Here is a 23,616-nt window from a genome sequence, read left to right as displayed (position 1 = left end):
AGGGCCGGCGGGCTGCAGCCGGGGGGGTTCGCAGGCCAGGGCACAAGTCTCGGGAGAGACGGAGCGCGGCCAGGAGGCGCCCGGCCGAGCCCACCCAGACGAGGCCCGGCGGGGGCCTCCGCGGGCCGGGCTCCGGGCACCGCGCCGCCGCCGGCTCGCCCCAGACATTCCGTTTCTGCCGCCGGAATGCGCGGACAGGCTCCCGCGGGCCCCGGGCTCCGAGCCCGGCGGCTCCTCCAGCGCTCCGGCGGGGGGCGGGGCCGCGGGGCGGGGCCGCGGGGCGGGGCCGCGGGGCGGGGCCGCGGGGTGGGCGGGGCGCGGGGCGGCGGGACCTTTAAATTGGCCTCCTCGGCGCCGGGCTCAGGCGCTCGGCTGCTGGAGCGAGCGAGCCTTCGACGACGACACCTGCAGGAGTGCGGAGCCCGCCATGCCGCGCCACCTCTCGGGACTGCTCCTGCTGCTGTGGCCGCTGCTGCTGCTGCCGCCGCCGACCCCTGCCGCCCCCGGCCCCCTGGCCCGCCCGGGCGTGCGGAGGCTGGGGGCTCGGGGCCCAGGGGGCAGCCCCGGGCGCCGCCCTGCTCCGGCCGCCCCCACCGGCGCGCCCTATTCCAGGGCCAGCCAGCGCGGCGGGGCCCGCGGCGCAGGTACCGGGCCGGGATTGGGACCCCCGCCTGGGAGGGACGCGAGCGGGCACCAGGGAGGGACAGCCGGCAGGAGGGAGGTGGGGAGGGTCGGGAAGGAGGGATGGGTGGTAGGGAAAGCGGAGCATCGAACAGGAGAAGCCCCGTGCAGCCGCCAAGTGTTCGTCCGTCCCAGCCCGAGCCAGACTGTGGTGCAGGAGAAAGAATCCCCTCCCCGATGAGTCCTGTGAGGAAACGGGTCCAGACAAGGGAAGGGAGATGCCTAAAGTCACTCATAGTCAGGACTAGAATTTGGGTCGCCTGAAGCTCAAACTCCAGCCACTTCCCTCTGCAATTTGGGCCTGGAGGATGGGGCAGCGTGGGAACGCCGGCCGCCTCCCGGCGCTCTGTGCCGGCCCTACCTTTCGGTGCAGTGAACAAACCCTTCCTGAGATTCTGCCTTTAGTTGTCTGGAAATCACTTCATCTTTAGCCCCAGATCAGTGTGTGACCTTCCCTCCCCTGGCCACAGCCTTCAAGCTGTCTCAGTCCAATCTAGGATCTGGATCAGAATTGGGACTGGAATTCACACGAGGGAGTGGGGGTGGGAGGCCAAGAAGGACACCTGAGGGGCCCCTGGATGGCCCCAGATCTCTCTTGTAACCGTCCTGGTCTCCACCTCCTCCTCTGCCCCTGACCAGGTGTTCTGCTTGAACTGACTGGGTCCCAATCCCAACCTGTACTCTCTTAGATCCTCAAACACCCAAGACACTGGGTCTTTGGTGAACAATTTTCCATTCCCCTTTTTGGTCTATAGTTGGTTCCTCTCGCAGAGATTCCTAGAGTAGCAGAGCTTGAAGATCACCTGACACAACCCCTAAAAGAATATAACCTGAGGCTTATCAAATGACCCAGCAAATCAGTGTCAGAGCTCAGAATAGAACTCAGGGCTCCAAAATCCACACAAGGATCTTTCCACTGCTACAATCTACCAACCTCTTAAAATGGGCTTACATAAAATGTAAAGTTTCAGTCTTGCTGAAGAGAGGCGGCACCAAACCATTTTCTGGGTCTCCAGTCTCATTCATGCCTCAGGTTGTTTTGTCTATCCCCTTTTGCACCTTTCTGGATAATGCTGAGAAAGAGCACAAAGGATTCTTTCCTGCACCAGCCCCAATGGGCTGGATTTGAAGTGGTGACAGCATTGTCTTTGAGCCAGGGCGTACCAGGGTTCTCAGTGGTTAAATTCAGCTGGTAGCCTACTTTGCTCCAGGCTGGGAGGAGGGTGGGGGTGTAGGGAAGTCTATCTTTTAAAAAGTAACCTTGCCTCTGATCCTGACCTACCTCTCTTGGGGATGGGACTGGACAGGGAGGAGGGATTCTGCATGGGATGTTCATGTTCCCCCAAAGCAGCACTGGCCCTGCATTACTTGTATTCCAAACTGATCTTGAATGATAATCCTTTAATAAACAACACATTTCACCCTTTCCCAAATTCCCTCCTTTTTGCAACCAGAAATTGCTACGCTTTGCTATGGGCTTTTATTTCTAGCAGGACTATCAAAAATCAGCAAAATTGTAAGTATGGAAATCTTTTAGGAAATTCAGATTCTCACTTTCTTGGTTTCTGAGACTCAAAGTGCTGCTATCTAGAAAAGGGGAGTGAGATTCAAAAACAGTGATGTTGCAGAGGGGGTCCAAAGCGGGGGGGGGGGGTAACCAGATGCTCACGGAATTTCCTGCCATCCGAGTTGAGCCTCTGTATTAGTTTTCTATTGCTGCTGTAACAAATTAGTACAAACTCAGTGACTTACAAACAGTACACACTTATTATCTAAGAGTTCTGTAGACCAGAAGTCCAACACTAGTCTCAAAGGGCTAAAATTGTGTCAGCAGGGCTGCGTTCCTTTGGGAAAGATCTAGGGGAGACTGTTTCCCTGCCCAGTTCAGCATGTAGAGGTTACCTTCACTCCTTGACTCATGGCCTTTTCCCTATTTTCAAAGCCACCAAAGGCAGGTTGGGTCCTTCTCACATCTCATCACTGTGATCTCCTCTCCTGCCTCTCTCTTTTCCACTTTTAGGGGCCTCTGTAATTACATTGGACCTACCCCAATAATCCAGGATAAACTCCTCATCTCAAAATCATTAACTTAATCCATCTGCAAAGTCTTTTTTTTTTTTTTTTTTTTGTCATATAAAGTAACATACTTACAGGTTCCAGGGATTAGGAGATAGATATTTTGGGGGGTGAGAGGGCTTTATTCTGCCCACCACACCCCGCTGTAACCTCCCATAAAGGATTCCATGTGAGAAGGAAGGGATCATGGACATTTACCATAAGAACATAACCTTGACATTAGGACAAGATTTGGGTGTTAATGAAATCATTGTCAAATATGGGTTTCATATCACCATGTATTTTTCCTTTTATTCCAATTATGTAAAATACCTACATCTATGTCCAGGAAGGATTTTCAATAGGATTCTTCTTCCTTGCCCCTGATGCATGGTAATCAAGGGATGAAATGAAATTCGGGAGTTGTTTAAAAAAAAAAAAAGACTTGATTCCTTTTGACTTAACTAAATACATGACATATAGCATATTTCAGGGAGGTGGCTCAAAGTCAACAAGCAGGATGTTTACTAGGTCCGTGAGATAATATTGATTTTTTTTGTGGTGGAAAATATTACCTCAGAGAGAGGCAGCCATTCAGTGAAAAGCCCCTTTAGGCTGGGAGTCAGGAAAATTGGAGTCCCATCCATGACCTGCTATTTTCTGGCTCACACACCTTCCAAAACCTCAGGCTTCTCACCTGTAAAATGGGTATAAGAACAACTCTGCACCTCTGACTTCACGGGGTTGTTTGTTTTGTGCTCTATGATCTCTAAAACGTTATTGAAAGTAAGGTATGATTTATTTTCTTAATTGAATACCTCCAGGAAGCAGGATAAAACCAAGAGAGCATGAGCCAGGAGGAGGGGCAGAGGGAGAGGGGAAAGTAGGCCCCCCCCCAACCCTCAGCAGGAACCTGATGCAGGGCTCTATCCCAGGACCCCGGGATCATGAAGGCAAACCCTTAAGCGACTGAGCCACCCAGGAACCCCAAAGATGTGTGGTATTATTACTAAGTGCTTGGTACTTTTTTTTTTTAAGATTAATTAATTTGAGAGAGAGAGAAAGAGAGAGAGAGAGGGAGGGACAGAGGGAGAGGGAGAGAGAATCTCAAGCAGACTCTGCGGTGAGCATGGAGCCAACGTGGGACTTGATCTCACCCCTGAGATTGTGACCTGAGCCGAAACCAAGAGTCAGAGTCTTAACCAACCTACTGTGCCACCCAGGGGCCCCGGTGCTTGGTACTTTTGAGTAGGAAAGATACAAGCTTCTTTGCTTTTGTAGCCCCAGGGCTAAATACATGGTAGGTCCTCACAAAAGTATTTGGTGAATGAAAAAAATGAAAGGGGTGACTGCGAGAGTTTGGTGGAGGTGGAGGGTAGATACCAGTGGACATCTCTGCTCCTGAAAACCAGACACACGGACAGAATTGGAAGCACAACAGATGTAGATCAGATTGTCATTCCTCTTCTCACTTTTAAGTATCTCAGGCTCTCAGGGCCCCAAAGTTCACTAAACCTGCTGAATGATGAGAAGGAAGGAGCACTTAGGGCTACTCTGCGTGCGGTTTTTACCCCGTTGGTGAGGGAGTAGAAGAAGGAAGCTTCCAGAAAAGCACCAGTGTGCTTGCCTCGAACTCTGCCATTGCCTGAGGTGTCTGTGAAGCCTGGGCAGGGCACCGAGGCTGTCCCGAGTTTACCTTTCACCCTGTTCAGGGCCACTGTCCCATTGCCACTGTTCCATTGTCCCATGGCTGAGGTGCCCAAGAAAGGTCTGGAAACCATTCATTCCTGGGAGTCAAGAGGAACCTTGGGAGCAATACCTGAAGCAGAGGGATGAGGTTCTAGGTGAAAGTTTGAGGTTCATCCAGCCCGTAGGTGAGATATTTGGAGAAACTTCACCCCTCTATGTGAATTCTCACTAGGGAATTCGGAAGGACCTTAGTGCTTTCAGCATCTAAAGGGAGGATGGTCTTGGGGGAAGATAGCAGACAGGGGCCCTCCAACCCCAGGGCTCTCTGGGTGTGAGGATTGCCCCATTTCTGATTGGGCTCCCATCCTTGCTCAGCCGTGCCCATTCCCCACACCCTACTTTGCAGGTGTTTGCAAGAGCAGGCCCTTGGATTTGGTGTTTATCATCGATAGTTCTCGCAGTGTGCGGCCCCTGGAGTTCACCAAGGTGAAAACCTTTGTCTCCCAGATAATTGACACTCTGGACATTGGGGCGGTGGACACACAGGTGGCAGTGGTGAACTATGCCAGCACTGTGAAGATTGAGTTCCACCTCCAGACCTACTCAGATAAGCAGTCCCTGAAACGGGCCGTGGCCCGGATCACCCCCTTGTCAACAGGCACCATGTCAGGCCTGGCTATCCAGACAGCGATGGATGAGGCCTTCACAGTGGAGGCAGGTGCTCGGGGGCCCACTTCCAACATCCCTAAGGTGGCCATCATCGTGACAGACGGGAGGCCCCAGGACCAGGTGAATGATGTGGCGGCTCGGGCCCGGGCATCTGGTATTGAGCTCTATGCCGTGGGTGTGGACCGGGCCGACATGGAGTCCCTCAAGATGATTGCCAGTGAGCCCCTAGATGAGCACGTTTTCTACGTGGAGACCTACGGGGTCATTGAGAAACTTTCCTCTAGATTCCAGGAGACCTTTTGTGGTAAGTCTTTGCTCCCAACTAGAATATTCAGATATTGTATATCCAAAGAAAGAGAGTTATTCTTTTTTTTTGTAGAAACTTTATGGAAAACTGAAATATAAGCAGTGCTTTTCTTGAGTTTTTTACCAACTTAAACACACTTTGTTGGTTTAGGAATATAGAGTTGCTTTATATATAACTTGGTTTGCTCATAAAAATCTTCATGTTTGCATTAGAAATGTGAAGGTCTGGAAATATCCTGCTGGATAAATGATCCTGCTGTTCCCTGATGGGGTCAGAAAAAAAAAAAACAAAACCAAAAGCCACCTCAAGACACCTCTTTTCTCCCATCTGCCCACCACTCCATTTTTCCCAGATATTTTCTTTAGCTTTACCATCTCTGGCTTTAACAGAACTCTGTTTGTTTTCCTGCAGAAGACGGGCAGCAGCATCTGTCTGCCCATGGAAGGATCCGGGGGCTTTCCAGTGTAACTGTCAGTCAGCGTTTTGCTTATTCTCTAGATCCTCTAGTTTTCAGGTTCTGCTCTTCCTCTGATTATTCTTTGTGGAGGGACAGGATTAAGAACGGGGGAGGGATTGGGATTTCAGTTCACTTGTGAGATAGCAAGAAGCAGATTAAAAAAAAAAAAAAGATTGTTACTGTCCTGTCTTTTTTCGTTTAGGATAGAGTTTGAATATGAGCATGCTAATTTAATTGGAATTTGTAGCATGAATCAGTCAAATCCATGAATATGAATCCATTTAAGGCGGGGCTTTATTCTTAGTCACTGATCAGAATTATGAATACGTAAGACTCATACTTTTTTAAGTTTGTTTTTTTTTAATATTTTTGCTTATTTATTTGACAGAGAGAGAGACAGCGAGAGAGGGAACATGAGCAGGGGGAGTGGGAGAGGGAGAAGCAGGCTTCCCGCTGAGCAGGGAGCCGGATGTGGGGCTCGACCCCAGGACTCTGGGATCATGACCTGAGTCGAAGGCAGATGCTTAATGACTGAGCCACCCAGGCACCCCCCCCTCTTTTTTTTTTTTTTAAAGATTTTATTTATTTATTTGAGAGAGAGAGAGTGCGTGAGCAAGCACAAGCTGGGGTGGGGGTGGTGGAGGGGCAGAGGGAGGAGCAGACTCCCTGCTGGGCAGGGAGCCTGATGCAGGACTTGATCTCAGGACCCTGGGATCGTGACCTGAGCCAAAGGCAGATGCTTAACTGACTGAGCCACCTAGGTGCCCAAGTTTCTTTTTTTCTTTGTATCCATCTATCTATGTTCTGTCTTTCTATCTACCCATATTCATGCTTTATTATTTTTTTTAATCATTTAGAGATATAATCTTTCAAAGCCCTCTGTGGAATTATCCAAACAGGTGTGGACAAATTTTTAGTTCAGGTGAATTTTAAAATGTAGATACTTTTTGCTGTGTAACCTATTCCCCACCTCTTTATTCGATATGCATTAATTGATCACTGATGATACAAAGATAAAGGTATTCCCTCCCTCCTGTCAAGCAATAGTCTGGAGGTGGTGATGAGAAACAAGTGAATCAGTAATTACAATTGCGAATTTCAAGGCGACTTTACATTGAAATTAATGTGGAACTCGGCAGTCACCCCAGTTTGTCAGGAAATGGGAGATGAAGTCTTGGTCTGGAGCAAAGTTTGGCCTCAACTCAGCCAGACCTGGCTGGTGGCCCCTTGTCTTTCCTATCCCAGGACACTGGGCCTTCACAAGCTGTCCTTGGCTTTGGTGGCATCTACTTGGCATTCATTGGTTTCTCAAAAGAACATGGCTTTCTTTCTCCCAGGAAAACCCCCTGTGCTTGTGGGTGAGAGCTTTTCCATAAAGACGTTGGTCTGTGGCAGAGTTGGTCTCAAAGCTAGCACCTGGGGTTGGGCTTGAAGGCCATAAAGTAGCAAGTGGTGAGTGGCAATCTTTTCCTTCTGGTACAAAAGACCTGCTTGTTCTGGGGGAAAAATGTCCTCTCTGTGGAAAAAAGACTGAGGGGCAGCTTGTTGTAGTCAATGGGTTGGAAAGATCATTCCATGAAAAGGCCCTTCTTGGGAAAATATTAGCCTTGACCTGTTGCCAGAGCAGTCGGGGCTGGGTTACCTGCCCAGGGGTGCCAGCCTCCTCCAACAGGCCTCCTTGGTTTCTCAGAAATAACTAAATTCATTGATTCTTCTTTCAAAACATGTCACTAGGAAAAAAATCCAACAAGATATAAACACCTCCAGGAGTGAGAAGATGGGGATGCGGCTTAGCTGACGTGATCTCGTTTATTCTGTTCTTCTTTTCTTTTTACCTGCTTGCATCCATCCTGTGAGTCCATTCTCCTTGCAGATACCAGAGGCCCTGAAGTTGCGTTAGTGTACGTTTAGGCTCACGCACCCATGCTGCTCATTGAGAAGGCAGTTACCTGCCTTGCCCTCCACCATTTGCATGTTCAAATATGTATTGCCGTCCAAGAGTGAATGAGTTCCAGGCCGAGAGACATGCCTGTGTGTGAATTCTTTTTTGACACAGACTATAGAGCTCTTGGAAAGCAGATTCTGGCTGCAACAGGACAACTAGCTCATAGACCTTCCAGGGGTACATTGTAGTTCTCCCCGTTTCTTGCAGTTGGGAAGTAAAAGGTCTTTTTCCTGGGCCAGGTGGATACATTGAATAAAATATCAAGTTGTCTGACCCACGTAAGTGTTTGGCTTCAGCTCCAAGTTCAAAATTTCCTTTCTCTTTGAGAAAGCTGAAATGAAATTTGTAATTTTAAATTAGTATCATAATTCGTGTAAGAGTGGTATTTCCAATAAGGTAGAGGCAGAAAACAAATAGTTTTTATAGCGAACCTCATTGAAGAGGAACCAGAGGGTGGTGTCTTTTTGACAGGGAAGGAAGTATCTGGAATGTTTCTTATGTGTCGATACTGACGATTTTACACCTGCGGTGTGCAGCTCCAGACCCGTGTGCCCTTGGCACACACCAGTGTCAGCACGTGTGTGTCAGTGATGGGGAAGGCAAGCACCACTGTGAGTGTAGCCAAGGATACTCCTTGAACGCCGATATGAAGACATGTTCAGGTGAGGCCTGCTTCGGGGAGGGTGCGTGACTGGGACTTAGCCGGGGACCTACTCTCCAGGTTCGGGACTGGCCTTATGCTTTTCTCCTGACCGCCTTTTCAAGTGAAGCAAGTTCACGGTTGCTTGTCAATGTTTTTCCTCTAAAATTGTTGGAGAAAAGTGAGGTAATACATAAATCAGCTTCTTTATAGTACCTATAATTAGTTTTCGAGAAAAGGGTTAGTAGGGAAATGGATTAGTCAGGAAGGGGGCCAGAACTCTTGGTCCTTTTGAGGATTTTGGAACTTTTCCTGGATTTTACTTAATTAAATACAAGCTGCCCCTTTGTCTCTGTGACCAGAACCGCTCACTGAATTTGGACACAGAAGAAAGTTTAGAGAGGGTCTCATGCATCTGGTATATGGATACTCACATGCAATCAATAAAGATGGGAACTAGGTCCATTTTTTTTTTTTTAATCCTCGAAAAAAGTTTTTGAGAGGAAGGAAATTTAGAGATCATTTAATTCAACTTGCTCATTTTGTAGATGATGAACTTGAGACCCAGGCAAGGAAGAAGACTTACCCATGTCATGGGGTCTGTTAGTGAAAGAGCCAGCACAGAAATCGGTTCCCAACCTCCTGTCCCGTGGCCTTTCTCTTATGCCAAACAGTCCCTGTTTCAGTGTGTGTGTGTGTGTGTTTGTGTGTGTGTGTGTGTCATGGCTCATAATTAATTTACCACGTTTTCCTTGTGTTTACATTTGTCCTGATGGTCTTTTGATAGCTATCGATAAGTGTGCTCTGAACACTCATAGATGTGAACACATCTGTGTGAACGACAGAACTGGTTCTTACCATTGTGAGTGCTACGAAGGTTATACCCTGAACGAAGACAAGAAGACGTGTTCAGGTAAGTGGAGGAGAAGGCTCTCCTTTAGCTACCTCCCCTTCTGCATACCTCCTTAGCCAGTGTTGGAGGGGTAGGTCACACTGACAAGGCCCTTGGTTGGTTTTTCTCTCTTGGGCCTTTCCCATTTCTGAGTCGTATTAGAAAAGTCCAAAGTTGCAGCAGGTGTGTATGTCTCATGGCCCCCATGTGTGAGTGTGTTGTTCATTTCCTTCTCGGTAGCCAGCCCTGGTGGTGCTTTCCAAATGCTAAAGACAGTTTAGTAAGTTAAAATCAAAGAACGCTCCACAACATACTTATTACCTACAACGGGATAAACAGTTCCTTCATAGTGGAGAGACCTGGCAGACAGCACTTCAACCAAGTGATCAGAGGGAACTCCACCAGTAATGACCCACAGTGACATCATGCACCTCCTGATGCGATGTCCTGAGGGCACAGGAGCACCTCTGTTGTCTTCGTTAAGAATTCAGCATCATGAGGAAACTTCAAACGAACCCAACCTGGGAGGTATTCTACAAAGTAATTTTCCAGGGCTTTTTAAAGCTGTCAAGCTCATGAAAGACAAAGATGGAGGAAATGTCCCAGAGAGGAGGGGACTAAGGACATGAGACAATGAAGTGCAATGTGGATCCTGGACCAGAAAAAGGGCATTAATGGTAGAACAAATGGCAAAATTTTACTAAGATCTGTGGATTAGTTAATAGCATTGTGTCAGTGTTAATTTCCCGGTTTTGATAATTGTGCTATGGTTATATGGGATGTTAACATTTGGGGAAATGGGGTGAAGTACAGCACTTTTTGTACTATTTTTGGAACTCTTCCATACGCCTGCAATGATTTCAAAATGAAAAGTTTAAAGACCAAAAAAAAAAAATTATGTCTGTTTAGAGAAAAGTGCATTGAGTGACAGTTTAGGTCTTGAGTTCTGATGCTGCTCTGAGTCAGCTGGTCTCCTTTGGATTCAGCTTCTTCACTTAGAACAGGGGAGGGCTGAATCACAGTTTCATCAAACTCAAATTCGATGTCTTTCTGAATCTAGTGTAATTAGCCACATAATTGTTGGTATCCCTCTGATTCAGCGTAAATACAATAAACCTAAAAGGAATGCTTTAGTATTTATTTGTTTGTTTATTTATTTAGTGTTTATGAGATACTTAGATTATAAAAACTCAGTTTGGATGATTTTGAAAAAGCAGTTGGGGAAAAAAGAAGAATAAGGACTGTGTCTGGGATTTTGCTAAACTCCGCTTTTAGTACGAGCTTACAGTACGGATGGCTGTGGAAGGTTTCCAATAGGTTTGCCTCTCATATATTTCTAGCCGCAGGTAAGAAGATTTCTATATATGGGTAATAAAAGACTTCTCCACTTTTAATGTCTTTTCTCCTGGACTTTTTTTGGCAGCTCAAGACCAATGTGCCTTTGGTACACATGGCTGTCAGCACATTTGTGTGAATGACAGAGATGGGTCCCATCACTGTGAATGCTATGAGGGTTATACTCTGAATGCAGATAATAAAACGTGTTCAGGTAAGGTCCACTCAACAAATTCTTTCCTAGCTGGCTCTTTCTATGGCAGTGAAACCAACTTGCAATTCACACAGTGAGAGGTTCTTAAAGATACTTTAAGGAATCAGGCTCTAGACCTTCTTTTTTTTTTTTTTTTAAAGATTTTATTTATTTATTTGATAGAGACACAGCGAGAGAGGGAACACAAGCAGGGGGAGTGGGAGAGGGAGAAGCAGGCTTCCTGCTGAGCAGGGAGCCCGATGTGGGGCTCGATCCCAGGACCCTGGGATCATGACCTGAGCCGAAGGCAGACGCTTAACAACTGAGGCACCCAGGCGCCCCAGGCTCTAGACCTTCTATCCTGCTTATAGACCAAGGCACACATTGCTCAGACAGCAGTGAGCTCACTTGATTTTGTGAATATAGCTCATTTCAGAAACGGGTAGGGAGTGAGGGATATGAGAAAAGCTAATTAAATATAAGATCCTTATCCAGGAAAATTTTAGAGCTTTGTACACTGGGGACTTGTAAAGCAAATGGGAACTTTAGAGGAAATCAGTTGGACAGTAACTGTTTGGTGTGATAGGCTGGACTGATCTTTTTCCAATTAAAACTTGCCCTGGAACTTTTCTGTAGCGTTAATCTTAAAGCTGGATCATTTTAGTAAAGGAGACTTTGTCAATGACTGAATTAGACCCACACAGATCTTCCAGTAAATTTGAAGTAAGTTGTTCCCTGACGGTTTCTAGATGATCAGTCTTCTGTGAATCTGAGCCTTATGACTTGGCGAATCCTCATTAATTTGATTTAAACTCACTGGCAGAACAGGATGGCATTTATAAAATAAAAACACTCCTGAGAGAAATTCCTGCCTCTAAAGGTGATGTTTAATTTTGGCCTATTCAAACTTTTTTTTAATAGATTTTTATGTATATGCTCCTGTCCCTTGAGAAGAGATATTATGTGACCTTTTCAAGAGAGACTAAGGGAAATGGCACATGACCAATTCCCTTTAAAAAAAAAAAAAAGGAATCAATTAAAGAGGACTGAGCACCTATTTTGTTCCCAGGACTGTGCAAAGCCCTGTGGGGATGTAAAGAAGCACATTTTCTGCCTCTGAGCAATTTGCAGGCTGGGCCCAAAGAGAACCAACACCCTGAGAAAGCAGAGACTAGCCAGGGAGAGGGACAGACAGTAATGGAGGGCTATGGAAGTCTGGGGAAGGGCACAGAGCGTGTAGGGCAGCAGGTGGGCCTCGAGGATGGTGGAGGTTTAGATGGAGGACAGCAGAACCAGATGGCCAAGGGGAGCAGCTTGTGTTGGTTTGTTCTGGGGGTAGGACTAAGTCAGTTGGGGTGGAGAGACCTCAGGGCTGCACTTCTCAAACTGGTTATAGGTATCCCACTTGGTACCTTAAGCAGCCAGGGACATTGAAGACCTTGAAAAAGGAAACTACAACAAATTTACATTTAAACTAATAGATATTGTGGAATAAAGTGGAACATTTAAAAAAAAAAAAGTCAAAGAAAATGTTCAGTTAAGGCAGATTGCTCCAGGCCATACTCCCAGGTCACCATAGCCAACGTTCTTCAGTGCCTACTGTATGCAGTACATGGTCCTAGGCATTTCAGACACAGTCACACATTTATTGTTGCTCACAGCAACTTTATGAGGAAGCTGAGGCCCAGACAGGTTAAGTAACTTGCCCACGGTCACACAGCTAGTGAGTTGCAGAGCGAGGATTTGAACCCAGGCACTTGCTCTGTTGTGGTTACACATGCTGTCACATGTCAGGCCATCATGTTTCAAGGTTGTACAGCACAGGATAGCAAAGGTAGAAGAGCAAGACCAGATGGCAGAAAGTTAGAGGGTCAGAAAAAAATATATTTATGGAGCCCAATGCGGAGCGGTATTTATATATTTTAAAGTAATGATGGATACTGTTCTGAAGCTGAGGTACATAACATGGGTCACATTCCCTCTAATAGCCTGCTTTTTCCCCTGCTGGGCAGTAGCAAGGCTTGTAGATCAAAGGTGGAGCCCCAGATCAGGGGCTGGGGGTGGAGGCGCGATCAGCTGCTGGAGTAGCTGCTAGGCTGGGGGAGGGAGAGGGAAAGGGACAAAATCTCAAGCAGACTCCACGCTGAGTGCAGAGCCCAACGTGGAGCTGCATCCCATGACCCTGAGATTATGACCTGAGCCAAAACCAACAGTTAGACGCTCAACTGACTGAGCTACCCGGGTGCCCCCTATTATTTGGCATTTTGCTGGAAAAATCTTAAGTAATGAAGGGGACTATCAGTGTTAAAGTTAAAAAGACACTCTATGGATAAATTATGTAGAGACTTGCATTTCACTCAAAGCTCTTTTATAGGCAATAGTGAGCCATAGAAGTTTCCTGAGTGTGGAGGGACACTGAAGAGTTAGAGGGGGACAGACAAACGCGGTTGGTCCGTGGGATGGTGGAGGAAGAAACTGTGTCTCCCGGGAAGACTTTCTGGGTTTATTAAAGGAGATCTGCTGTTTTTATTTATCCTGGGCCAGTCTAGATATGGGATGAGATGAGCATAGCACTTTGCTCTCCACTCAAATTTGGGCCAACTGTCTTCCTCCTTGTAATGTACTTACTGTGACAGATAATAAATGCTCCACTATCCAAACCTACACCTCTCCTCACCATCGTCACTAGTATCACTATCTCTGTGCGTATGTGCGTGTAGGCTGGTGCTTTCTGTCCCACTCTGCCCACCATCAAGGGCAGCCCCTTGGTCAACACAGCGTCAACTTCATGTGCAGCATCAGACTTAGCTCCATGTGCACGTGGGTCACTAATTATTTTTGGTGATGGTGAAGATGATCCATGTGTAGCTGGAGATGTTGGAGGCACTAACAGGCATCCGGAGAGGCCGAAGGTAAGTTCTGGAATATAATCAAGACTCAGTGCAGCCCCAGTCCTGCAGGCAGGAAGAAAAGAGGAGGCACCCCCAGATATCTGCGAGAAATGAGAAGGAAAAGGGGGGGAGGCAGTAAAAGGTGGGGCTGGAGGGATGTGAGATGTAGGAAAGGAAAACGGGCTTTCTCCTGAAAGGTGGGAGCGGTGTTGCTGACCGCGGAAGGGTCCATTCTCAGCACCTGTTGAGACCAGACTGAAGCTTTTCTCTCCCATAAATCTGTGTTTCCTTTGTCACTGTAACCTGGGACGGTTTTCTTTCCTGCCCCACTCCTGGGCAGTTCGCAGCAAGTGTGCTCTGGGCTCGCATGGTTGCCAGCACCTTTGTGTGGACGACGGGGCCGCGGCCTACCACTGCGATTGTTACGCGGGCTACACCCTGAATGAAGACAAGAAGACGTGTTCAGGTAAAGACTGTCTCTCCGAGCCCGTTTTGTTTGGAAGGGTCATCTTCTAGGAGCAAGTTTTCCTCTTTAAGTCTGAAGCACAGTTCTGAGTGGTCCTCCTGGTCCGAGGCCTCTGGAGGTTCCCAGCTGTCTTCACGATGAAGCAAGTCTCCCCCCAGCCATTCTTCCCCCAGGATTCCTTCGTCTCTCTTTGTTTTTCTTTCTAATTACAGTCTCTTCCTAAGTTGGATTTTTGGTTGTTGTTGTAGTGACGGTAAGATACACATAACATCTGATTTTGCCCTTTGACCATCTTTAAGCGTCTAGTTCAGCGGTGTTAAGTGCATTCCTATAGTTGTGCAACCGTCCCACTCCCCATCTGCAGAACTTTATTATCCCAGACTGAAGCTCTGTACCCCTTCCCTTCTGTCCCTGCCCCTGGTCACCTCTCTTCTTCACCCGGTCACCCCCTTTGCCCCCGGATTCACTGCTTCCACATCCTCTGCTCCACCACGTGGACACCTGGATACTCCAGGAACATGCCCTGCCCGTTTCCACCCTTGGCTGGGACCCCCTTCCTTCACCACTTTCGCTTGTCAAAATCCAAGAACCACACCCTTGCCAACATTTGGTTTTGTTGGATTAAGTGTTTGCCAATCTATCAGAGGCAAAAAAGCGTCTCCCTCTGGTCTTTATTTTTTTATTTCCTGGCTACTTCCTGTATTTATTGGTCATTTGAGGTTTTTATTGGGAAAGGCTGTGTATACCCTTACTTTTCGCTTGGGTTATTTGTATTTTTCTTACGGATACAAAGGAACTCTTCGCATTTCTGGATAGAAAGTCTTTGTTGTTTTATGTGTGGCAAATATCTTCTCGTGTTTATATTTTTTGCTGAAATGATGTCTGCAACAGTATTCATGATATTTTAATTCTTGAGTTGTGCGGTAGCTTTATTAGTGTTTATTTTCATTATGCTTCATCACTTGCCTAAGTGTTCTCTAAATTGCTTTGTGTGAATCAAATACTACACAATAGTGTTGGTATGTTTGTTTCTCTAATTCCCAGGCCTAGTTCAATTTTACCCCCTCTACCAGAGTTTTTCCCTTTTCATTCCATTGAGCTCGGTCCTCTTTCAGCCCAGGACGCCTTGTGTTGGGGTTACTTGTGTGCTCCTTCAACCATTCCATCGTCCATTCGGTCAACAGAGCGCCTGCTGTGTTCTAGGCACTAGGTATATAATCGTGAACAGAACACGTATGGTCTTTGGTAACAGTCTAAGGGGAAGAGACAAGGAAATAGCAATTTATAAAGAAGAGCCGTGAGAAAAGAATAGGGTCCTGAGACCATGGGGGTTGGGGGACCTACTTCAGATTGGGAGGGTCTCTCTGAGGAAGTGACATCTGAGACCCGAGGATCAGCGGTAGTTAGGTTGGGATTGGGGTGCTGGTGGAAGGAGGGAGAGTGATGCCAAGGCCCACGTGGTGGCTTTAGGGGGAGAGGCGGGGAGAGGCAGCCAGCGTGAGGGAAGCACCCCCAGCCAGGGAAGTGTGGTGTCACTTTGGAGACGGAGGCAGGGGCCGAGTCATGCTGGCCTTCTGGGGTGAGGGGACGGAGTTTATATTTTGTTCTACGGAAAATGGGAAGTCACTGGAGAGTTTTAAGGAGCGGAGCGGCATGATCCTGCTGCTATGTGGATCAGAGGGGACGAAGAGCAGAGGGCCGGGACCAGCCCGAGGCTGTTGCAGTGGTCCCAGGTTGGGTGAGGAGGGTGGCAGTGGTGACAGAAGCAAGCTGATTCCAGATACCTTTCTGAGGCAGAATGACCAGGATTTGGTGGTAAACGGGATGTGGGGAACAGGGCAGGAGAGGAATGAGGGTAACTTTCCTATTTCAGACTTGAGCCTGAAGTCTGAAATCTTCGTTGAGGTGAGGAAGACTGAGAGTGAAGCAGATTTGGGGAGAAAAGTCAGAGTTTGAGACTTGTGTGTTTATGCTCCTGTAGACAGTAAACTCCAACCCCTGAGGGTAGTAGATGTTGTCTGTATTCCTAGCATCTTCCATAGCACCTGACACTCAGTAGATACTTCTTCAGCTGAAGTAAAGTATGGATCCGCTTCTTGGGGAGGGTGAGGATAATAGGGAATAGCTTGTAGAATTTGAATATGTCAGGGTACTGTTACCCTATCTAGGGGTTTAATCCTCAAAAAAATCAGTCTTGGGCATTATTTCTTCTCCTGGAAGACGGGGATTCCAGCCTCATTTATGATGGGTTAGGTCCTGACCTCATTTGCCTAGCCATTTACTTCTCTGCTCAGCAAGTATTCATGGAGCTACTCTTATATATCTAGTACTCCGTCAGGCCTTGAGGAAGGAACTGGAGACATACCAATGTTTTGTAGTTTGTAGTGTACAAGTCTTGCACTTCTTTTGTTAAATGTAATCTTAAATATTTTATTCTTTTTGATGCTATTGTGAATGGGTCCATCTCTCATCTTTCAATTGTGCTGCATCCCAGTTTTAAAATTTTCTGGGAGTGTTTTAAATAGACTATCCTACTGAGCCCTTGCCCTCACAGAACTTATAGTTCATCAGGCAAGATACACTGGAAAAGCATCTTGAGTGCCAATTATATGCTCTGTATAGGGATGATGGGCATGTACTTAATTTCAGGAGATACTTTCTGGCTTACTGACTGACTGATTTGGGCTGGCTGTCCCCGAAAGTTAAGAGGATTTGGACAGGTAGATAGATTATATTTATGGTCATGTTAGCTCTATATCCTATCTTTGTAGAATGTGGGAGAAAACATAGGAGGCAAAAGACCATTCTCTGTCCTCAGGTGATGGTACTGCTCAATGGAAGATTATACATCAGTCTTCAGATCTGGGAAGTTACTCTTATTTCTATTAGGCAACTTTAGGGGCTATGATAGTGAGTAGGAATAGCTGCTTCACTGTATTTCAGAAAGAACTAGGAGTTAGCATTATCATTCTCCCAGGTTCTTTGCTTAAATGCTGACACAAACCTAAATTTTTACTTCCAAAGTATTTATGGGTAAGAACTAGAACTCTCAATTCAGACCATTCACTAGAATAACAGTCTGTATAAGAAATCAGGAATTATCTAATTTTAATTCTTGAAATATTTTGGCCAAAGAGAGAATTCTTTTCCTTATTTTCATTTCTTTTTTTTTTTTTTTTTAAAGATTTTATTTATTTTTTTGACAGAGGGAGACATAGCGAGAGCAGGAACACAAGCAGGGGGAGTGGGAGAGGGAGGAGCAGGCTTCCCGCAGAGCAAGGAGCCCGATGTGGGACTCGATCCCAGGACCCCGGGATCATGACCCGAGCCGAAGGCAGACGCTTAACGACTGAGCCACCCAGGCGCCCCCCTTATTTTCATTTCTTAATGAGGACACAGTATCATAATAAGATTAATTATCTTAGCTCTGCATTCTTGGCTTCCCTCTACATCAACTCTTTAAAAATTTACCTTATATCATAGAAAGTTTCCAATAGTTACAAAGTATAGAGAATATAATGAACTCTCAGATAATCAACACTCAGGTTTGATGATTGTAAATGTTTCCCAAAATTCAATTTCTTCTGTGACATTAATATTTCAAAGTATTTTCTCCTCTTTCTGTGTGCTCTTATATCCTTTTACCTCCTGGAAAATGCATTTAGGTAAGTCTTAAAAATGGAAGGATTGAATTACAGATTTCCTGATTTGCTATGGTTTCTAATTAGCTATAACATTTTGTGTACTGTCGTCGTCAGCCATTGAAGAAGCACGAAGACTCATCTCCACGGAAGATGCTTGTGGATGTGAAGCCGCACTGGCATTCCGGGATAGGGTCAACTCCTATCTGCAGAGACTGAATGCCAAACATATCCTTTCTGGAAGGTTTTCTGCTTTAAGCCACCCCAGGTAGTATAATTGAGCCAAAAATTTTAGGACATTCCACAGGATAAGGGCCCTATTCATTACGTTTTAAGATGAGCAATAGTAATACAGTGTTTATTTTTTTAGAGTTCTTTTAAAATGTTTTAATAGACTGTTTTGCCCATTTAATATTCACATGCTAAAAGCTGCCTATTTCTTTCTCTAGTGCTTTTCCATAGCAGTATATGCTGTGTTATTAACAGATGGAGCTATTATGCTATGATTCCTTAATATGGGCTTTCTTAGTTCAGAATCTGTAGATGGACGGAAGGAGTTAGCTGATGAGCGAGGTGATAGCTCTAGACAACTGGTCAAAAGCAGATTTCACAATGTAACATGGTACCATCTAAGGAACTTTCGAAATCAGTTCTGTAACTAAAGGAGTAATTCAGGAAAAGTACTTTTTCTTAGATCAAGTTAACAACACTGTCTCTAGGTATCTTAGAGGAGTGGTATTCAAATTGGGGGGGGGGCGCAGAAAGTTTTACAAAAATCCATTTTCAAATCCTTAAATTGACCTACCAAAAATGCTACAGGGGGTCAGCTGGCATTCTCTGTTCCCATCTCTTACTTCATATTGCCATTCTCCTAACTTTACACAAGGAAGGCATACCTCTTATCTAACCTGAATCTTCTAAGGTGAATTTCTTGGAAAGGTAAAATCTCCAGAGAGCCAAACAAAAGGACAGTTCAACAGTTTTCTAATCAAGCTTCATAAACTCCCCCAATTTATTTCATTCATTTCATTCATTCATTCATTTCATTCCCCCAGTTAAATTTTGCCTTTTATTTTTAATAATTTTATGTCAACATTTATAATTTATTAGTTGTTTGATCAATTACGTGCTCATACTAGTTGTAATGATAACTCATTCCAGATGATTAAAAAAACTGTGGGCCTTATGGTCAAAGAAAATTAATTTAAAGGTAGTTTCAATATAAATGTATATGTGCTTGTTGTTTGTATAAATTTACCTCAAAGAAGTCTTGGTGATAAAGAAAAGATTTTCAAGATTCAAAGTAGAACAAAATTCTGTGGAGAAAGCAGAAAGGAAATACAAATACAAGGAAATACAAATTCCTTTATTTTAAATATTTGATTTTAAAAGACAGATAGTAGGTATCCATTCAGTATGGCATTAATATATAGGATATATTTGAAAGACTAATTTAGATCTTATTTTTTAATTAAAAAATTTTTTTTAAAGATTTATTTATTTCAGAGAGAGAGAGGGACAGCAGGAGTGGTGGGGAGGGGCAGAGGGAAATGGAGAGGGGGAGCAGGCTCCCCACTGAGCGTAGAGCCCAACACAGGGCTGGATCTCAGGACCCATGAGATCATGACCCAAGAGGAAACAGAGTCAGACGCTTAACTGACTTAGCTACCCAGGTGCCCCTAGATTTTATTTATAAAAAACCAATACTTATGATATGGCAGAAATTGCATATTTTGTAACTAAAACTTATGATGAAAATTCATATAATTTAAATATGCACAGACATCACTTGTCAAAATTATTTTAGGGGATAGGAGCAAAAATGTTTGAAGACAACTGCTCTGTATCATCATCTCTGAAGACCACTGCTTTATAACATGCTCTCTAAAGAATAGAATTTCTGAGTTTTAGAGTTTTGATGAGAAACAATTTCACTTTTTCTTTATTGACAATAGAATGTAATTATTTTATCTTGTATTGAAGTGTTTGAAAGTGTGTTTGTGTTTTGTGATGTCTAAAAATAAAAGGAGTTGGCCTTAACAACTAGCCACTTGATGACATTTTGGGGAAGTTGCAAGCAGATGAATATGGACAAATACATCATTGAATTACTCAGATTTTTCACCTGGAAATACGGAGGGCTTGGTGTATTTAATATTTTTGCATACTTCAATGTTCCTGCTAATAATTTGCCATTGCAAATGCTTGGATATTACTGGATAAGTAGTATGAGGATCTTCTGGAGAATCAGTATTTTTTTTTAAGGAAATAATTACATTCACATCTTTAAGAGCAAACTTTAGTGTCTCTAAGCTATGACTGTGAAATGATTCATAGGAAATAGAATGAAAAGTTTAGTATTTCTTTACCAATTGAGCCATTTAATTTTTAAATGTTTATATTAATAAGATAACCATTCTTACAATGGGAACTTTTGATCTATTTTCTCTTGATAGTATTTATAGTATAAACCAGTCTTATTGAGAGTGTGAATTATACAAAGTATTTACACATTAAAAAGTTCATATAATTAAACTGAGGTGAATATAATTTAGAACTGTTTCTTTAACGCTTTGTTTTTGCTCAGCTTTTGTTGGAGTATTACTGAAGCTGTGATCAGGGGATTGTAACATGCATATCTAGATCAAGTGAACACTACATGAAATATTATAAGAAACCCATAACTAAAGACTTTAGTTTTGAATTAAGAGCGTTATAACTTTTTACTAAGGATAAAAAAATCCTACATTATCTTTACTGTTTCACTTTAGGATCCAATCAATAAAATTATATATTTATAAATATTGCTCTAACAAGTAACAACAAACCTAATGTCTTTTTAAAGTTTAAGCCTAACTTTTTTTCACTTACATATTTGGTATATGTATTTTTTTTTCAGCTTGAAAGCTTATAGTTTTTAGAAGAAAACAGTCCTTTAAATTGTGACTACTCGTTTTTTTTGTTTGTATTGTCTTTAGTATAATAAAAAGTTACTATATTATTGTCATGACTTTTTAAAATTTCATCTATTAACATATTTCCTTAGACTGAATTAACAATTATTTTGAATATATGATGATTTCTTGTTAAAGGACACAGTGTTGTAACTCTTCCCATAATTTAATTGCATACTTTTAAGGTTAAAAATGTAAGTTCAGGTTAAATAGGCTTTTATCAAGGATGTTATGGGAGAGGGAATAAAACAAAATTATCTAAATTTGGATAAAATAATGAAGTACATTAATATAAGCACCTGAAATGTAAATATAACTTACAGATGTAAACCTAAAATCAGTCAAAAATCTAAAAAAGAAACTTTAAAGAGAAGAAATGAAAAATAAATACATCAAGGCAGTATATATTAAAACATACATTGTCATTTCTCAACACTTTTGAAAGATGACTTAGAGCAGTATTATTTTCCAAACTTATTTTAACACAGAATCGGTAATATCTATTTTTTTTGTTTTCGGTAATATCTATTAATATGTCATGGACACATGGTGCTATAGAAGGAATAAATGACATTTTGTGTGCAAGCACTGGGGGAAGGTAAAGAGATGATTTTTCAAGAGTGTGACCATCTGTAACTAGTTTCAACTAATCATCTCTTCTACTTCACCGATTGATTGGAATCCCCTGGCTTAGGTATTTCTGATTCGTTTCATGAGCCCAGTATAGGGAGCTCGTTGTGCACAGGCGCCAACATATCTTCAGAATTTACAGTCTGATGTTGAAAAAAGATACACATTTGAAAACAAACATATTATCTGAATGGGATGGGGGTTAAGTTTGGCAGTAATTTCTCAGGGAGACCTGATTTTTACATTTGGCTAGGCACAATTGGCGGAGAGGGTAGGAACATATAAAATGGCCTCGGAGGCAGAAAGCATATTGGCTTGCTTAGAATAGGGGCACCGTCGTAAAGGCATTTCCCTATTGAAGGAAAAACTAATTTTAGCTGGGGTTTAGATTTGATGGGAAAGGCACTGGGATCCTTGTCAATTCTTGAGTGTGCTCGGCGAGGTAATAGACCCACTTCAAAGGATCTGAACATTATTTGCCTGAAATGGGGAAAGACTAGGTGGGGGAATTGGCTCCTGCTGCTGCATAAAGTACGAGCTAGATTATACAACTCAACACCAATTGCCGCAGAATATAGTAAAAGGGAAAATCAGATATAAATTAAAAGACGAGCTAGACTAAAATAATTCCATGGGAGTTTCTGCCCTGTGCCCAAATTATGGTCCCTTGTAACTCTCCAAGCATTCAAAAAGGACAAGGGAGAACTGAAGAACGAATTAAGGTAGAAAAAGGAGATAGAAAACAGTCGACCTCAGGCGAGAAAATACCAAACACCAACCTTAATGATTCAAAAATGGAAGGCTATGCCCCAATGGCAATTCTATGCCCCAAAGGCCCAACGCTCATACACATTCCTTTTACGTGAACCACTCACTGGGCTGCAGTAACAGCTTAAATAAGCTGTTAAAAAGTTCCAAAACAGAATGAACACCATCTCCTACCCCCAAATTGTGCCAGTGTTCTCCAATCCCCAAAGGCTTATAAGGGAAGGATTGCGCTTTCACTTGGCGGACGGCGCCAGCCCACCGAATACAGTAAATGACTTTCCTTTCCACAATGCTGGGACTTTGGGGCTTACAAAACACCCAACCACTGGGACCTCATCTGAATGAGCGCCTTTGCTCCGGAGTTGACACTGACACCTCAGGCAAGTTCCACCGCGACCATCTGAGGTGTGACCTGACCTCCGAGCCCAAGGAAAGGAGGACAGCTAAGGCGACGAGGTGGGGCGCTGAGGTCACCCTCCTGACCCCAGGCGCAGGGCAAAAAGGCCCAGAAACAAAGCGATCAGGCCCAACCACGAGCTCATCCCCGCGTCGGCGGCTGGTCCAAGACCCCCGACATCCGCGCAGGCGCACGACGCCCGGCCGAGCGGGGACGAAGCCGGAAGTGTCCCTCGGCGCCCCGGATGCGACCTGGCGGCGGTGGTTGCCAGGGCGACGGGCGCTCGCAAGAGCTGCTGGTACTCGAGACTGGTGAATTAGAACAGGTTTCCTTTGGTGGGCCTGGACGGCTGGGCTCGTCCTCTCGGAGTTCCCAGGATGTTCTTTTACCTGAGCAAGAAAGTGAGTTTTCCCGCGGTCGCCCTCGCCTCCGCTTCGTTCTCGCGTCCCGCGGGCGATTCCCGCATCCTGCCGGCGAAATCTGGCGTCCTGATCCCCAGCTTCGCCTTCCCGCCTCCCACCGTCGTGCATCGTCCGGCCTCCAACGGTCCCGAACCCCAGATAAATCTCGGCGGAGCCAGCAGCCCTCTCGCACAACTCTCCCATCCCTGCCCCTGGCTGGGTCTTTTTTGGGGAGCCAGCAAGACAGATCATTGTGTCCCTCTCTATCTTTTTTCCTCCACCTATTGTTGACCAGGTGCCTTACGTTCCTTGGATTGTCATGGGCTGCCGGGCAAGAGAAAAGTAGTAACAAAAGGTAGCCCAAGTGTTGTGTGTGGAAGGGGAATATGGGCTGATGGTCTGCATTTATACCTCCGTTTCCCTCTTCCTTCCTGTAAAACATTCATCAGGTGACTTTCGCACTGGGTTCCTCCGCGGTCAGTGCCTTTCTCTTGTGGGCACTTTTTTCTGTCTTTCGCAAGTGGTAGGGCAGTTCAGGAGATCCTGCCATGCCCATTTTCACCACAGCTCACACTCTGCAAGAAGGACCGTTTTTCTTCTTGGGG

General features: G+C 44.8%; 2 protein-coding genes across 4 annotated transcripts in view; both read left to right on the top strand.

Annotated features, from left to right (window-relative positions):
- Nucleotides 1–327: 327 nt before the first annotated feature.
- MATN3 (matrilin 3) lies at nt 328–20,868 on the top strand. The gene is made up of 8 exons (XM_045884149.2): nt 328–644; nt 4,832–5,398; nt 8,340–8,465; nt 9,231–9,356; nt 10,759–10,884; nt 14,095–14,220; nt 17,979–18,089; nt 19,913–20,868. Exons 1-8 carry the CDS (start codon nt 428–430, stop codon nt 19,966–19,968), a joined length of 1,455 nt encoding a protein of 484 aa, XP_045740105.2. The 5' UTR covers nt 328–427; the 3' UTR covers nt 19,969–20,868.
- Nucleotides 20,869–22,818: 1,950 nt separating this feature from the next.
- The window catches only part of WDR35 (WD repeat domain 35), a 58,839-nt gene continuing 58,041 nt past the window's right edge, over nt 22,819–23,616 (top strand). For 2 of the 3 annotated variants that reach the window (XM_064571907.1, XM_064571908.1), the window contains exon 1: nt 22,819–23,011. In XM_064571907.1, the coding sequence (XP_064427977.1) occupies nt 22,988–23,011 (24 nt within the window). In that variant the 5' untranslated portion in view covers nt 22,819–22,987. The remainder of the gene's footprint in view (nt 23,012–23,616) is intronic. The other variant, XM_045884147.3, reaches the window with a different exon arrangement.

The sequence above is a fragment of the Mirounga angustirostris genome, unplaced genomic scaffold, assembly GCF_029215605.1.
Source record: "Mirounga angustirostris isolate CCGP_5_RB_7025 unplaced genomic scaffold, mMirAng1.0.hap1 SCAF_10, whole genome shotgun sequence".
NCBI classification, from domain to species: Eukaryota; Metazoa; Chordata; class Mammalia; order Carnivora; family Phocidae; genus Mirounga; species Mirounga angustirostris.
Note: the sequence above shows the minus strand (reverse complement) of the source record. Positions and strands in the feature narration are given on the sequence as shown.

Excerpts from the sequence above, each read along its gene's own strand:
- MATN3 (XM_045884149.2), top strand. The coding sequence starts at position 428 with ATGCCGCGCCACCTCTCGGGACTGCTCCTGCTGCTGTGGCCGCTGCTG. Across the intron at positions 5,399-8,339 it reads ATTCCAGGAGACCTTTTGTG|CTCCAGACCCGTGTGCCCTT; the intron begins GTAAGTCTTTGC and ends TGCGGTGTGCAG. Across the intron at positions 9,357-10,758 it reads AGACAAGAAGACGTGTTCAG|CTCAAGACCAATGTGCCTTT; the intron begins GTAAGTGGAGGA and ends TTTTTTTGGCAG.